The sequence below is a fragment of the Sturnira hondurensis genome, unplaced genomic scaffold (genome assembly GCF_014824575.4).
Source record: "Sturnira hondurensis isolate 20B ecotype Veracruz unplaced genomic scaffold, ASM1482457v3 Scaffold0004136, whole genome shotgun sequence".
NCBI lineage: Eukaryota > Metazoa > Chordata > Mammalia > Chiroptera > Phyllostomidae > Sturnira > Sturnira hondurensis.
The window spans coordinates 21,384,239-21,401,527 of record NW_028076767.1 but is presented as its reverse complement, the minus strand read 5'-3'; the positions used below and the strand labels follow the sequence as shown (position 1 = coordinate 21,401,527).

At 52.1% G+C, this 17,289-nt stretch overlaps 1 protein-coding gene across 10 annotated transcripts in view; it reads right to left on the bottom strand.

Moving 5' to 3' along the window:
- EPB41L1 (erythrocyte membrane protein band 4.1 like 1) overlaps positions 1 to 17,289 on the bottom strand; it is a 97,384-nt gene that overhangs the window by 33,360 nt on the left and 46,735 nt on the right. For all 10 annotated transcript variants that reach the window (XM_037043979.1, XM_037043976.1, XM_037043977.1 and 7 more), the window contains 9 exons: positions 16,755 to 16,919; positions 14,699 to 14,803; positions 14,043 to 14,085; positions 10,611 to 10,686; positions 7,950 to 8,168; positions 4,769 to 4,856; positions 4,056 to 4,208; positions 2,696 to 2,793; positions 2,245 to 2,420 (listed from right to left, as the gene is read on the bottom strand). In XM_037043979.1, the coding sequence (XP_036899874.1) occupies positions 2,245 to 2,420; positions 2,696 to 2,793; positions 4,056 to 4,208; positions 4,769 to 4,856; positions 7,950 to 8,168; positions 10,611 to 10,686; positions 14,043 to 14,085; positions 14,699 to 14,803; positions 16,755 to 16,919 (1,123 nt within the window). The remainder of the gene's footprint in view (positions 1 to 2,244; positions 2,421 to 2,695; positions 2,794 to 4,055; positions 4,209 to 4,768; positions 4,857 to 7,949; positions 8,169 to 10,610; positions 10,687 to 14,042; positions 14,086 to 14,698; positions 14,804 to 16,754; positions 16,920 to 17,289) is intronic.

Here is a 17,289-nt window from a genome sequence, read left to right as displayed (position 1 = left end):
CTATGCCCATGGATTGGGTCTTGGTAGGAAAAAATGACTGGGAAACGCTGAATTAAAATGACCAGAATACAGATTATCCTTGAGATCGGCTTAAATTAGAAAGGAGAAAATTATTCTTTCCAGTCGTACATATTTACTCAGCACAGTGCCCTGTCACGCACATCATTTCATCTGAGCTGCACAACGTTCTGTGTTGATGGCTAGAATGGAAATTATTATCCTCATTTCACAGAGGACTAAGGGAGGCTCTGCGACCTGTGGGTGAATCAGGAGGAGAGCCCAGGCCTACTGGCTTAGAGTCCAGGCTTCCGGGCCCCTCTGGATGAACCTCACCACATCTGGGCTGATTTTTCTGCCTTGCACAATCTGGGCTTCATTCAGCCCCTGGCACAGTAATGAAAACTGCAGGGGACAGAGAGACAGCGGGGGCCCTCCTGTCCTTCCGCATGCCGCATTTTGCTGTGTATAATGCGTAATTTTTTTGCCCCAAATTTTTGAGGAAAAAATAAGGACACCCATTATACACGGGTAGTATGAATTCCGCATCTATATAAATGTTTTTAATTCTTTTATTTGTGCGTATGCATTAAAGTGTAACTCTAGAAAGCAATAATGGTATCCATATGCAAAATAATACCCTGGAATACAATAGTTGGTTTTGTTTCTGAATATAAATAAATAAATCATTGAATCAAACAATTAAAACAAAAGTTTTCCTGAAAGTATGGGCCAAAAACGTGGGTGCACATCATATAGGGGAGCACACTATACATGGCAATATACGGCCGACCTTAGCTCTCAGCCCTTGGCCATTCAAGGAGAATAAGGTGGGTCCAAATCCATGGAAGAAGGTGGCAGCCACAAACAGACTTTTACAAAACTGCATGTCCTTCAAAAATGGCCAGTGAGTCCTGGGACAGGTCTCACCTTCATACTGTAGGAAAAGCGTCCGGAAATACTCCCCTGGTCACCCAGAAAACTCCTAGGTATCCTTCAAAGCCCTGACCATTATCACCCTCGCTGCAAAGCCCTTTCTGCTCCTCCCAGACAGAATTCATCCCTCTCTCCTCAAGGCTGCTCTGTATTCTGTACATATTCCTCCCAGTGCTTGAATCACCTGAAATGCTCATAATACAATACTATTCTAGGAGCTCCTCGAAGGAAAGGGCCGTATTTATTTTAACATTCAGAAAATATTTATTGAGTGGAACTTACTTGCCTAGAGGCCAGCCCCAGTGTGTTCTGGGAGTATTTGCTATTTCCCCACTCAAGGCCCCACTTCCTCCCTATAAACCACCCTCTACAAACTTAAAAGCAATAATAATTTATTATTGCTACAATAAACAATTATTTTATTTACTTTACTTTATTTTCATCAGGGTATTATTTACTAAAGTCCTACTATGTGCCAGGAATTGTTTTGGGCGTGGTAGAGGTATTATCTCAGAACAGAGCAAAGCAGTGTTCTTTATTTTGCAGACGAGGAAATAGTCACAGGGAGCTAAGCTGATCAAGGCCTCCCATTCATTCATTCAGATGTTTAGGGGACACAACCTGTGTCCACAGAGCAGCCGCTGAGTGTCAAGGCTGAGATTCGAACTCAGATTTGCCAAACTGGATCTCTCCAGTGCCCCATGTGACTTCTAACCCTGTCCTACAAACTCCAGTGTGCACACTGCGGGGAGTCCTGGCCCGGAGGGGTGCCGCTTTAGTAAGTCTGGGCCAGGGCCTGGGAATCTGAGTGTTTCCCAGAACTCACAGGTGACTGTGATGCAGGCAATCAGTCTACAGGCCTCATTTTGAGAAGCCTTGGTCTGTTTGAGACAGGAAAATGTAGGGCCAGTTCTGGTTGGTATTGAGGGCGTCTGTCTGCCTGAGAGGAGAGCACCAGGTGGTTAGATGTCAATCAGCTCAACGAAGCCCGGTATGAGGACAGCCTGTGAATCACTAAGCACCCTGGGCAGGGGGCCCCAAAACCCATATGGCTAAACCTGGGACCCAAAAGGCTCAGAGAAGTCACAGGGAGTCCAGGAATGGCTATGTCACATCTCAGCAATAGTGAGGCCATAGGTTGGGGCTAAACCACCGAGAGCTGCCCAGGTCCAGCAGACCTCTCAGCCCACCACGCCCGGTGCAAGTCAACCTGGGTCGTGCCTGCCACCTTCTCTGCTCACTCCGCACCTGGCATGCCCATCCCCCTCCCTCTGAACACCGCTCTTCCCCCACCTCCAGTTTGGGGCATACCTCCATCAAGGCTGCGGGACATGGTGTACCGTTTGCTGGAGGAACGCTCGAAGAAGGGTGCGGGCCGGTCAATGAGAGCGCTGGCCTGGCGGGTCTGTGCCTGGGTCCTCCCACTATACCGGAACTTGGAGCCCATCACCAGGAAGCCCTTGGGTGGGGGCTCAGGGGACACCAGCCTGCAGTGGAGGGATGGAGGTGCGGAGGGGCATCACACCTGCACTGTCAGGCCCAAGGCTGGACCGCAGCTGGCCTTTTATCCCATTGTCCCACCAGCTACAATTCTAAGTGGTCCAGGAATGGGGAGACTTAGGGAAAGGAGGGGGCAGGTCTTTCCCAGGGTCCTTACTAGCTTCTCCTCCTGCTCTCCCCTCACGAAACACAGACATCACCCACGCATACATTCTCGGCCTCTGTCACAAGGCCGGTCACCCCGCCCTAGGGACTGGCTTACCGGAAGAACGTGTGGTGCTCAATGCAGACCTTCCACAGCCTCTTGGCCGACCGGTGGTTTGGGAGCTTAAAGCCGATGGTGCTCTCGAACTGCTCATACTGCAAAACCGAGGCGGGTGCATAAGAAGGAAGACCTGGACCCTCTCACCTCCAGTCCATCCTTCCTGAACCTATTCTCAGCTTGTGTGACTCTGGCCTGTTCATTCATTGACTCATTCATTTACTCAATAAAGTGGACTGAGCCCTCACTCTGTGATAGGTCTTGTGCAAAGCAAGAGACACCATGGCGATTGAGACAGAAGATTTGGGGAGGAGGGGACTTTGATAATAAACAAGTAAACAAGATCATTTCAGATATGGCTAAGGTCATAAAGGGAATGAACAGAGATGTGTGAAGTGACAGAGGAAGCCTGGGTAGGTGCAGGGTTGGGTACTATTGTACAAATGGTGACCAGGAAATGCCCTATGACCAGATGATCTTTAAGCAGAGGTATGAAGGGTGGGGAAGGAACCAGCCACCTGAGAAGGTGTGGAACAGAATTTCAGGTAGAGGGAAGATCAAAAGCAAAGGGTTCCTGATGGGGTAGAGCTTGGTTATTCAAGAATTTCAGAGACGGCCAAAGGGGCTGGAGCGCAGAGGGCATGGGACAGGCAGTGGAGTGGCGGTATGTGGGAGAGGCAGGTGGTCACAGACGGAGTTTGGACTGTAGCCCAGAAGCTGAAGAGACTCTCAAAATATCTAAGCAAGGAGTGGGAGCAGGGGTGAGTGTGACGCGATATGACGGAAGGGACTTTTAAGCTCTCTTCAGCAGCTATGGGGAAATGGCCTGGAGTGACCATGGGGCAGTGAGGTCAGTGAGAAGGACACTGTAGAGACGCAGGTGAGAGAGGGTGGCTGTTGGGAGCAGGTGCAGTGCAGAGGAGAGCGGATGGGTGTGCATTTATTCTAGAGGCAGAACCAAACAGAACTTTCCATGGGTGAGCCGTGGAGGTCAAACGTATACGTGTTTGTGTGTGTGTGTAGTTGTGTGTCTACATGTATCTTAGTGTGTGTACATACTTGACTATTACATGTAAACAGACACAGGGACATGGACATGTATTCATTGCTCTATGCACACTGAATATGTGTGGTTATCTTTATATGTGTGCTCAGGTGTGTACTCAGGTGTGTGCTCCTGCAAGTACACATGCAAGGGGTGAGTCTCTGAAGGGAGCCCCAGCAGAAGACAGCTCCCTCCACAGCCAGACCCCAGCGCCCCTATCCATGCACCCTGAGTAGGGAGATCCGGGCCTGCTGCCTGGACCCTGTCCAGTCTAGTCGACTTGGTGAGGAAGAGGGGTTTCCAAGCCAGGCTCACCTCCCCAGGCCGGATCTTGATGTAGAAGTTACTCCTCTTGTAGGAGATCTTGAGAATCTTGGGCCAGGCGAAGCGGTTGATTCTCAGGCGGTCCCGGTAGATGAGCAGGCCATTGGCACAGACCCCTAACATAATGTCAATGCCCTCAGAGTCCTGCATGAGAAGGGACCATGGAACAGCAGGCTTGGCGACCACGCCTGGGGCAACCTGCCACTGACCCCCAAGTCCCTCCCCGAGCTCTGCTTATATAAACGAGCCCTAAGAAGCAGGTGGACTTCGAGCCTCCATGCTGGAGCTCCCGAGAAATTCCTCACCCAGCCGTTCAGCCATTCTCGTTCATTTTGTCATTTATGCACCCAGTCCTTGCTCATCACTTATTTACCCAGCAAATACTTAGTGGTGCATCTGTGGTGCCAGGCCATGTGCTTACATGCTTGGGAAACAGAATAAATTAAGGCCCTGGCTTTCCCCCTCCTGATGCTCCGGATCAAGGGACGGCACAAACAGGTCCCAAGATAAATATAACGCAAGGAGGAAATGATGATGGTCACAGGAGAATAAAGGTTATGGAACTTTGAGGAATGAGAAATGAGAACAGAAAAGGCTTTAGGCTGCCAGGAACACAGGCCTGGCACACCAAGCCCTTCACGAGAACATGGCAGTTCTCTGGGGACACCCCAGGATGCTAGGGGGACGCTGGGACCCAGCGGTACCTTGGCATGGTGCAGGTCTACTCCATACATGGAAAGCTTCTTGGCATTCTCCAGGAAGTGGATTTCTGCTTCTCCAGGGGTCATGCCCCTATGGGAAAGAAAATGATCACAGGCGGCCATGGGGAAGGCCCAGGCCTGGGTCCTGCTGCCCGAAGGTGACCACAGTCAGACCCTGTGATTCTGGGAAGGGAAATGTTCAGGAGCAGGTGTAGGGCTAGGCCTCCCCTGCCTCTGCTCTCAGTGCAGGACGGTGCACCCCCAGACTCCTCTTTAGCCTGTCCAACCAGTCTCCTGCCGAAGCTCAAGTCCAGTCTTGCTTCCTCCAGGAAGCGTTCAAGGGCTGGGTTGGGACTCAGGATTTTTGGCTCATTCTGCCACTGAGTTAAATGTGAGCCATAAATTCTGCTTTTCCATGACTGTGAAGACTTTGTCCATCATAAATTAGGGACCCACCCAGGGGCCCCTAAGTTACCACCCACATAAGATATTTATTCTAGAATATGATATGAGAAACCACGTAACTTCCCCTGGGGAACAGGTGCCCATTCTCCTTTCTGGAAAGAAGAGTCATGTAACCCAAGTTCCTCCTTTGTTTTCACTTCCAGACACCACACATTTTACACTTAGTCCCAGCAAACACTTAATAAGGACCACATGCAGTTACTTTTCCAATCACTTTACACATCTGAACCTACTAAATCCTCAAAATGATTCTATAAAGTAGGTATTATCATTATTCCCATTACACATGCAAGGAAGCTGTGGCACAGAGAGGTTGAATAACTTGCCTAAGGACATAGCTATTAAGTAGCAAAGTCAGGCCCTGGCTGCTGTGGCTCAGTGGACTGAGCGCAGGCTGCAAACCAAAGGGTCGCAGGTTCGATTCCCAGTCAGGGCACATGTCTGGGTTGCAGGCCAGGTCGCTGGTGGCAGCTACGTGAGAGGCAACCACACACTGATGTTTCTCTCCCTCTCTTTCTCCCTCCCCTCGCTCTAAAAATAAATAAATAAAATCTTTTTAAAAAAGTAGCAAAGTGAGGATTTGAATGCAGAGTCTGTGTTCCCAACCCCTGCTCTACAGCCATCTCTTTTCCTCTGGGCCTCAGTCTCCTCTGCTCTGTCCATCGTGGTGACCCACATCTGGACACTAGATGTCAATGTGTTCTAGGTCGAAAGAGCTGTAATGAGACGGCCGTTGGCATTTCTCCGGCCCAGAGCGACCTGAGCTGTTTTCTCGGAATCACAGACACACCTCTGAGATATCGCAGGTTCACTTCCAGGCCACCAGAATGTTACAATAAAGTGAGTCATGCAAACTTTTTAGTTTCCCAGTGCATGTAAGAGTGATGTTTATTTTACACTATAGTCTATTAAGTACACAACAGCATTATGTATGTGAAATGGATATGCTTAATTTAAAAGTACTGTATTGCTAAGAACAGTGCTGTTATCTCAGCCTTCAGCAACTCCTAATCCCTGAGGGAGGGTCTCACCTCCAATGTATTGAAAGCACTGTATCTGTGAAGTGCAATACAACAAGGTATGCCTGTATTCTGACTCTCGCAAATCTCTCACACATCGAACTACCTACGACAGGAATGACAAAGGGATGGCAGGCGGGCCAGCGCTTCCTAGTCCTAAACCAGGCAGACGTTGCTAACCAGCTGTATGGTTTCAGCATCCCACTCAGCACAATACAACAATGGCCCTTGCTGACCAATTGGAGTTGGTGTGCAAGTCTCAGAGACACATGTCTGACACCCAGACCCCGAATTCCCGGTCACACCCCAGCAGGCTTTCTTCCCCACATCTGCCCCTGGGCACTGGCTCCTGGCACAGCCCCCAGGACACAACACTCCTTGTTCCCTCTATCCTTATTAGCAATGAGATAACATCACCATACACCACACTTTGCAGCTCATAATGCACTTTCCCATTGTTTACCACGTTTTTTTAAAAAAAGATTTTATTTATTTATATATCTTTAGAGGGGAAGGAGAGAGGGAGAGAAACACCAATGTATGGCTGTCTTTTGTGCATCCCCTGCTGGTAGTTAGCCTGCAAGGAACTGGCCTGCAACCCAGGCATGTGCCCTGACTGGGAATCGAACCCCTTGTTTACCACGTTGGATTTCCCTAACAACCCTGGCCTTGGAGCCCAAAGCACTTCCAGCCTGAGAGGACCTTAGAGACCATTCAGTTTCAGGGGTTCCCTGCCAGGGGTCTGGTACCACCCTCATAGTGGGCATTTGGAAATGGGGAGGAGCATTTGGGTCACTATAGTGACTGAGGGAGTGATAGAGCATCTAATGGCTGAGACCCAGGGATGCCACACATCCTCCAGAATGAATTCTCCTCCTCCAAATACCACCAGCTGAGAAACACTGACAAGCGAAGTCTGTACAAATACAGGTAAAAAATGAGGCTGATTTGCCCTGGCTAATGTGGCTCAGTGGATTGAGCACCGGACTGAAAACCAAAGGGTCGCAGGTTCAATTCCTAGTCTAGGGCACATGCCTGGTTTCGGGCCAGGCCACCACACTGATGTTTCTCTTCCTCTCTTTCTCCTTCCCTTCCCCCTCTCTAAAAATAAATATAAATCTTTTAAAAATGAGGTTGACAGGGTAACTAGCCAGCTAATCATCAAGCTTCTGCAACAAAGTGCTTTTCCTCTGCACAATCAACTATTGCATGTGGTGATTTAATTCTCCCAACAACCCTCCATGGCAAGTTTTAATAGCGTCCATACCAAACAGGTGAGGAAACTAAAGCAGAGGGAAGTAAAATGACAAGGCTGAGACCCCCTCGTTAGAAAGCGGCCACTCCAGAAGGCCCAGGCAGTCGACTTTACAGTGCGAGAACTTTACGCCATGATCCAGACATCGGGCCACACAACAGTTATTGTCTCCAGGTGGCAGGTAAAGAGACTGATTCTAAGAAGCCAAGGATGCAGAATTATCACACTTGCAAAGGAGCTTAGGACCTGAGTTCCCGAGAGGTCATTTAAGGTCACACAGCTGGTTACTAACATTCCTGTTACTAAAATTCCAATCTGATGAGATGATTTGCTTTCTCATCTGCACCTCGAACGAGCGGCAGAGCCAAGTGGGGTACTTCCGGCACTGCCTCTGGGGGCCTGGCAGGGACGGTTCTAGGGAGGCCCCAGGTGGAGGCCCTCTCACCTGTATGTCTTGTGCAGCTCCATGATCCTCTCCTCCAGCTCTCGGGTCTGGTTCGGGGCGAAGCGGAGCTCGCTGACATAGTTGCCCACATGCTCCTCAGCGTCATAGTCGCCCAGCTCGGCCTGCACGGCGTAGGAGCCCAGCAGGGCATGCGTGACAAAGGAGCAGGGCAGCCGGCCTGTGATGATGTCTGCCCGCAGCTGCAGGCACAGGTAGTATCTGGAGATAGGGGAGAGTGGGCATGGGCACGGGGCCCCTCCCTCCCGAGATGCCCCCACTTCAGCACGGCTGCCCCCCTTTAGAACCAAGCTGACCGCCCCTCAGCTCAGGAGAGCAGGAAGATACCACCACTTCGTGCATGGACAATTTGGGTGTGTTTTGCACCGTTTCATATGACTCGAAGCATTTTTGTTCACATCTAAGTTTGAAGGATTTTTCCTAGTGTGGGAGCATATTCAATTTATAGCTCATTTTCAAGCTAAATAGGACTACTTTGACCGCTTTCGTAAAATGTCATGTACTTTTGTTTATACAATGAATGTATTCTGATTGTGGAAAAATGTAAACTTTAGAGATGCCTCTGAACTTCCTCTTGATGTGCTTCTTCAGAATCCCCTCCACTGGAGGTCCCCCCGCCACCTGTCCATCTGTGCTGTCCTACACCTTCTTCCTCCACGGCTGCACAGGCCTGTGCGTGGTTTTGGTTCGTGCGTGTTTTTAGTGTGCACATGGTATCAAAGGCTGCATCTGGCTCTCCAGCCTGCTTTTGCAGATCCAACCCTGTTCGGCAGAGCCTTTCCCAGGTCAGCACAGGAGACGTGCCCTCACTCATTTTATCTTCCGCACAGCGCGCCCACTGCCTGGATGGACCTGCTCGCCAGTGTTTTCTCAACACTTTTTATTTTGCCTCTGGCACTAAGTGAATTGTCTAAAAATAAATTGGTTTAAAAGAAACATTTCCAACCACTAGGCCATGACTTTTTATAACTTTTATGCACACTTGGATGATTTTACAATTTTTAGGACCATTTAAAACCATTTTTTATTGCTTTTTTGGTTATTGTGTATTAAAACAAATGTTTCGGCCATTCCCTGCCAGCAGTGCCTACTTGCCCATTTTGCTGTGTTTCACCATGTTTTCAATTGCCTGTTTCTTTTCCTTTTAAGTGGCTTTTAATATAATTTTTCCTGCTTGTGATGTTCTTTTGCAGTCTGATCTGAAACTCTGGCAGGAGGCACGAACACCCTCAGTGTGCGCTCAGGGCCAAGGCGCGGGCTCAGAATCAGCGGCCGCTCCAACATCACAGGAACCGAGTGTGGACAGATGAGCATTTTGTTCAAGTCTAAGATTTCAGGAATTATCACCAAGCACTCTGATCGATATTTCATTTCAATCAAGTTGTCATTTTGACCAGTTTATTCTGGGCCTGGATATTTTCTACTAAATCACCCCATCCCCTGGGATCATCCATGCTGGACAAGGCGAACTTCCCTCCTGGGGTCCCTGGAAGCCTGGGGACTGGCACAAAGAGAAGCACCAGAGGGCAAGGCCACAGGGGTTGGGGGCTGAGCTGGTCTGAAGCTCTCAGTCCTCCTAGGAATGGATGCAGAATCTCAGCCGCAAGCTGGACTTCAGGGCTAATGAGGTCAAGGCCTCCAGCCAGATCTACTGCAGGGACAAATGTCTTATCTCCCAAGGCCAAAGTCAGCATCTTGACCTTGGCCCATTGCCTTGCAAAAAGGCAGCCAACATTATGAAGGAGGGACTCAATGGTAGGGATGAGATAGCTCAATAGCCCTCCCCTGCTGTAGGAGTAAGGCCAAGTCCACACATTACTGTTGGTGTGCGGGCAGGGCCCAGCACAAGGAGGACACGGCCCGGGACATCGTGAAGTGAGGCTATCTCTTTGGAATGAGCTATGATAAAGAGGAGGGTCTCTCACTGCTCTAGTTTCCAGAGGTGGGATGAGCCCCACAAAAGCTCTCACCCGGAAGGATGCTTTATACCCCCTTTCAATCTTCAAGCCACATTATCTACTGGCCCCGAGGCACAATGAAACTGCACGTGCAACCCGTGTGCACCCAGCAGCCAGGTTGGCCTGCATTGGGGGTGGCTCGCACGCTTCATTGGACCCCCACATGCCAGGGGTGCACACAGAACAGCACCCAAGACCGAACCCCCACATGCAGCGGCACCTGCACTCTACTCCCTCCTGATCCCAAAGCCAAAAACCAGTGGTCCACCCAGCGCCCCAGGTCTTCAGATGTGTTTGGCTGGTCCTACCCAGAGATGCCCACACAGCATTTTTGAAAAAAATTGAACTAGTTTACAATGTTTAAAAATTGTGGTTTTTACTCTCAAATTGGGCCCAATTCCCACAAGGCCATGCTTGCCCAAGCTGAACAGCAACTGTCTTAGATGGCCTCTGTCCCCTTGGGTTCATATTGGTCCCCACTGCTCCCTGTGACACCTCCCCCTCTGAAGCAAAGGGCCACCTGCCATTGACTATTGTGTTTGCATCAGTTTCTCTAGGATTGAGTCAGCTTCCTTTGTGGACAGGGTCTGCCCGGCTTTGGGGGGCATCTGAGTTTACAGCTGCCATCACACACCACCCCATTTCCCACGGCCAGCACACCTGCCCCTCCCTCCACCGCTCTCACCTTGTGATATCTTCTGTCAGCTGGGCAGGGTCAGGGGGGTAGAACTTGACTGTGAAGGCAAAATTCCAGGGGCTGCCTGTGAGAAGAAGATGCGGCAGAGATCAGAGAGGCCCCGTGACCCCAGTGGGTGGCCCAGGCGAACCATCCTATCAGCAATTTTCAAAGTCTTCTCACATCTCTAATCTCGGAGTCTGGGCCATTCCCACTTGGCAGATGAGAAGACTGAGGCCCTGGTTAAGAGACTTGTGAACTAGCAGCAGGAAGAAAGGTAGAAAGACAGGACACCAATGGTGCACACCAGGCACACCATTATTTTACACACATCACTTTACTAAATCTCTGTGAGTAAAGCCTATGAATATCCTCACTTTGCAAATGAGGCCAGCCCAAAGTCACCCAGCTAGGAAGTGCGGATGCCGGGGTTCAGACCGAGGCCGCCTGGCTCCAGAGCTCGTGCCCCTTCCTCTTCTGCAAAGTCAACGCCGTGGGATGCTAATGGGAAGAAGTCTGGGAAGTACCACATGGAACAGGCTTTCTAAGTTTAGACTTCTCAGAGCCCTCACTCTGCCATCACAAACTGTACCTCTCTAAAGGAGGCAAGCTTTCAAGTTCCCAAAACTCATTTGACCCGCTGTATCCATTTTTCATAAGGCAGATTAATGTTCCCTGAAACACACTTTGGAAAACTCCGCTCTATCTCGCCTTAACTCTATCTCAAATGACAGAATTGGATTATAAACAAGACCTAAAAGGCAAATGTGATGGGCTAAAAGTAACAAAGAACATTCCGCGGGGATAAATGTTAACCTCCACCTTTAGATATGAAAAATTAATGGCACATCTATAGGAGGCAGGGAGAAATAAAGGCTGAGTCTGCGCCGGAAACTAGCTCTGTGAGCTGGGAGGAGGGATGACCACTTGGGATGGGAGAGGGTGGTGGCGGCAGGAGGGAGACGGGGGAGAGACGCAGAGGGGGTGTTGGTGAAAGGCCACAGTCCCGAACAACGGTCAGACCACCTCTGGGACATTCCGGGCGCCACGCTCTAGAAAGACCCCTGACAGTAAGAAAGTGAGGCCCTTCCAGGACAGGAGAGGAGTCACGAAGGGCTGGAGGCCAAGCTGTCACTATAATCCTTGTCCCCGTGGTCATCACCATCTTTGCCATACAGCTGTCATGTCCCCAACCCTCACTAAGCACTGGTCACTTATTTTGTTAACAACACTATGGGCATGCATGGGAATTTAATCTTCATTCTGATCCTTTTGTTTCTATACATGAACATTTTGAGAGATGAAGTCACTCTCCTAGGGTCACTCAGCTAGACAAGGGTCTAACCTTGTGTCATCCGACCCCAGAACCCGGGCTCCGGACCACAGCTGAGTCCCTGGAAAAGGAAGCCTCAGCGGAAACAATCCTTGTCTCAGAAATGATAACAGTAATAATAATAATAACTAAACACATCGGATGCTACTGGTGCAGGCGCCATCTCAGGTGTTATGTACCTAATGCCTCGCTTAATCCTCACAACAACACTGAAGGTAGGCACTGTCGTTATTTCCACTCTACAGAAGAGGAAGATGAGACACAAAACCATTCATGTAAGAAGTGATGGAGTCAGAAACCAAATCTAGGCAGTTTAGCCTCATTCTCCCTCCTTTTAACCACCACGCCACTGCCTCAGAAAAGCCCCTACTATCTGCCAGGTACTGTTCACACACGTGTCATTTAACTGTCATCCCCACCGAGTGAGGCAGGAATCACTAATCAACTTGCCAAGGAGAAGCAGGAGCCCAGAGGGGTGGAGGCATTGTCCCCAAGTGTCCTCGAGGACGGCCACAGAGATTTGGGAGGACATAGACCCAACTCTGAAGCCCAAGACACGAGGACTTGTGCCACCTTCCGAAGGCAGGGGGAGCTGTCTCAGAGAAAGAAAGGGAGCCCAAAATCGCCCCATGGGGGCTCTAGAGCGCAGAACCGGAATGAATGGGTGGGAGTCACATGGGTAGGGACAGAGACCGTGGCTCTACACAAGGCGGCAGCACTGCTCCTCGGTGACAGGAGGGCTCGGACTCCCTGCCCCGGGGAGGGAGCTGAGACTCCACCACTGCCAGCTGCTTCTCTTTCCTAAGCTTCAAGTCCTTCCCCAACACTGAACACTGTATGTGTTCTGATCCTTCCAGGCAGGAGGGCCAGCCTCCCAGCCAGGCTGGGGCTCCTAGGGACAGCCTGAAGCTCACACCTAAGACCCGGATGGCTCCAGAAGAGCTTGCTCTGTCTGTGTGCCTCCCTCTTTGTCTCCTACTGACAGGAGCCAAAGGGAAGAATTCCTCAAGCCCCCTCCCACAGAGTCAGCTGGCATCCCTGGGCCCAGATGCCTGCTGTCATGGCAACAGGCTCCGCTAGAGCCTTCTAGCTCAGGGACCAGAGAGAGAGTCCAAGCAAGGGGGAGGGCTGTTTAGGCTCCAGGTCTCCACCTACTGCATAGCCCTGGCCTAGGCCACCTACCTCCCCCTTGCTCCATTTGAAGGCTGCCCGACCCCTCCCAACGTAGAGCACAGGTTGTCGGCCTGCTCATCTGTTGAAAACGAGTGCAGGATGGTGTCAGAAAGCCAGGGCTCAAGGCCCGACTCACCCGATCACTTGCTCTGTGACCTTGGGTATATAACTGCCTCTCTCTGGCCTGCAGCCATCCCGCCCAACACAGGAGATAGCCGAGACCAGGGATGGGCCTGGCTCTCTCCTGACACATTAAACCCTGTCAGTTGACAGTGGCCCAGGGTGTGTGGAGGCAGAGATTCCGAGCTGATTCCCAAAGCCCTCACTGGCCCTGGACAGTTTTCAGGCCATCAGTTTGCCCCCTTGTCCTAGATGAGGACCCCACAGGTCCCTTCCAGTGCTGACGTCCTGGAGGTGTCGCTGATCCCTGTGCTAACCTGCCATGTGGCTCCGGATCAGCGACTTTCAACCGGTGCCACAAGAATTTGTAAAACACGCGATGCCTGACTGTTTAGTCATGAGTACTGACCTCTTTTCCCCGAGACTGTCAAATAAAATGACAACAGCCAACGCAACAATAACCGCCTGGTGTGAATGAATCAATATTATGCCAATTTTTTTGTCAGGTTGGCAAACCCTTTTTTTTTTTTTGATGTGCAGAATCTTAGTAGTTTATGTATACCCTGAGATGAAAGGGTGAAAATTGCTGCTCTGGGGAATCAGGTCTCTTGTCCAGGCCTTAGTTTCCTCATCTATAAACTCTATACACCAATGCCTTGCCTTCCCCAAGGCCTTCCACGGGGAGTAAACAGACTCAAGGCTCCGAATGCGCTTCCTGAAGCAGGTCAGAGCGGCACAACCGCGGCCTCGTGGCCCAGAGCCCCTGCCTGCCCTCCCTCTAGGCTCCCAGCTCCCAGCCACTGCGGGCCACTCACTCCGGATCTGCTTCTTGATTTCCTTGGACGGGTCCAGCCAGTTCTGCAAGAGAAGACAGAGTTCTTTAGAGGGAAGTTAGAGAAGAGGACCCAGGTAGGTGGAGGGGGGTGGAATATCCCGTGGTGGCCCCTGACAGCCCTGGCAGGGGACACCCTTCCCTGGCTGAGCTCTGTAGGCTCAATTCCCTGGGACTAGGAAGTGAGGGAACGATGCTTGGATCCATCACAGGGTTTGGGACTCAAGGCCCTAAGGCTGGCGTTGCCCTGAGGCAGTACGGTGAACAGGTAATACAGCTTCAGTGGACTGGCGGGAAACCAGGGGAAGGAGGAAACCAGGGGAAGCACAGAACACAGCCTCCCAAGGGTTGGGGGGAGCTGCCTTGGTTCCCTCTGAGAAGCAATGGCTGGCTCTCCAGAGACTCATTTGGAGAGTCACCCTGTCACCCAGAAAAGACTAGGAGGTGGAGTGGACACAGGGAACTGAGGACAATGTAGGACTGGCTGAACCTCAGGGACGTGTAAAAACAGAAGGTGACTAGTGACAACCTGAGAACCAATGGAAGCCACGGGATGCCACCAGGACTCCGGGCCCCTGAGGGCAGAAGTGTCCCCCACCGCAGACCTCCCCTGCCAGCCCTGCTCCCCCACCCAGGCACCTTCTGGCTGTCAGCGTCACAGAAGGTCAGGCCAAAGTAGTCCTTCTCCAGCAGGTTGAGGTGCTCACAGACCAGTTCAAATAGCACCTGGCCCCGGCCATGTTTCTGAAGAAGAGAGCAAAGCTCTGTGAGGCCAGAACACACACCTCGGTGAGGCGCAGGGGGAGACCCCCGAGAGCCTCCCAGTGTCTGGAGAGATGTCAGCACCTGGCATCTCCCCATCCACCTGGCTCTGACCCTAACGCCTGGGTCGTCAGCTGCCTTCTTCCAAGCCTTGCTGGGGTCCTCCTAGACCTTGGGCTTGCTTGGGGCTGGGAACAGAGCCTCCCAAGGCCGGTTTCTCCTTCCTTTACAGCAATTAAGAGAAGGAGACTAACTTGGATGCAAAGAGCAGAGGGTGGAAGTCTAAGCTCTGGGTATGAGCAGAGAAGAGCCGCCTGCAGTACATGAAGGATGTGGACAGAGGGGCAGGGGCGGGCCCTGGGATGCAGGCTTGCAGGGTGGCTCTCCCTCCCTTGCCCTTCCCCTTACACTGAGTGTGAGTGAAACCCAGGGTGGCCTTGCCTGGAATGCCACCCCTCCCCTGGGCAGCGAGTGAGGTTTTATAGGGGCTCATGGGGCCTGAATCAGCCTCAGCTTGAAGCAACCTCACCCTCGTAGAGCCCCCTTTCTGCCCCGCCCCCATACGCCTGGGCTCAGTGCCTCTCCGAACACCATCTGGGCCTGAGGAGTCATGCACAAGGCCAATCCCAGAACCTGGCTGGGGACCCCAAACCCACAGGGATGAGGGTGAGCACCGATAAAGGGATTGCAGGGCAGGGGGAGTGACAAGCAGTCACTACTCAAAGAGGCAGGGGCTTCCAGAGAGAGGGTGAGATCCCTGCAGGGTCTGGCTAGGTCCTGGGGACCGAGACCAGGCCTGACTATGGCCAGCAGCTTTGGGAAGCAAAGAGCTTCCTGAGACTGGAGGGGTCCCGCAGAGAAAGGGGTCATTTCATGGTCCTTCACAGGGTGGCAGGGCGGGGACAGACCTAGGTCAGGCAGACAGGCCTCGGGCAAATGCCCTGCGCCCTCCCAGGGAAGCCTGAGGCAGCCTCCCGGGCCAGCGGGGGCAAGAGAGACGAGAGGGAAGATATTGCTTTATGGTGCCCAGAAATAGGCATGGTGTCTATTCTGAAACGCTTCAAGATATATTTAAAAATATAATAAAAAACCGAACCCTGAAAATAAGAGGGATCCAGCTTCCCAGGGCTCAGGAGCCAGCCAAATTCCCTTGAGGACATGGGGAAGAAGGGGAGGTGGCCCCTTGGCAGTGAGGCCACCTCTGGACTCTTCCATACATAGGCAGAGAGCCAGGAACGGTGCCTGGACTAGGGAAGAACCCGAGGGGCCAAGTGAGAGTTCAGAATTCGGGCAAGAGTCTGAGCCTATATAGGAAAAGAGAGATGCTAAATGTGGGCCCAGGAGGGCTGACCCCAGGGAGGAGGCATCTGCCCTGCCACCCAGGGTGGGACAGGACCATGCCACAGCGTTTCTACATGGCCACCCCCCACGCCTAGGGGACAACAGCCTTAGCATGGAACCCTCAAATGGCCAGTTTATCCTGGAGACTAGAGGTGGTGCCTTAGACAGGGTGGTTCATGAGGGAGGACCCTCTCCCTGCCCGATAAATACATGAAAATGATTCTTGCTGAAACCTCAGCACCTGCTGGGTCACACCGAGGGGCCCAGTGCCTAGGCCTTCTGGGCTGCAGATCAGCCCCTAGACAGTGGCTCCTTGCCAAGGTACAGCCACTCTGAGAAACCTTTGCCTGGTGCCAGTCTGGTGCCCCGTCTAATTCTATCGGCAATCAAAACAGCCCTCCCCAGCCTTGGTGCCACCATCTGTACAAAGGAGGGCTGGCGAGGTCATCTCCCCAGGGCGCTGTGGTCTGTCCAAGGCTCCGTGGAGAATGGACGCCCTCTGGCTCGGCCCGGGCTGTGTACACACAGAAGCCTGCCCTGGCTCTGAGGCCAGCTGGCGGGGATGGGGCGTGGGGCTCTGGGTGCTCCCTACCTCCACCTCACACTCATACTCAGAGGCGTCGAGCAGAGTGACTCGGCAGAGGGCACTCTTGTATTTCTTGGCAACCTTCTGGGGCGACTTCTGGGCCTTGCTGGGCGTGGTCCTCTCTGACAGGCCGTCGGCCTCCCCGTTGTCCTTCTCCTCCATATCTAGGCTCTGCAGGTCCAAGCAGGGGGAAAGCTTGGTTAGTGGGCTTGAAACCAGAACTTTTCATCCCAACGAGATGCAATGAGGAGGCAGCTGGGGATAAGAAGAGCCCCAGGGTGAGAGCCACTGCCGGCCAAGGCCCCCGGGGTGACCAGGGTCAGTGGTGGGTACGTGTAGGGGGAGAGCCAGAGCTTCCGTGAGCTCAGGGTGGCTCACGTGCGGGGTCCGCAGCTTTCCCACAGGCTCCTGCTGCTGGGGGCAGCCTCTGTGGGCGAGAGCACCCCACAAAACCAAACCCGGTGGCCAGAGCTGTCCTGTCCCCCAAGGACGGTGCACGAGTTATCAGGGCAGCCGTCTGGTCTCCTCCTCCTCGGCCTGT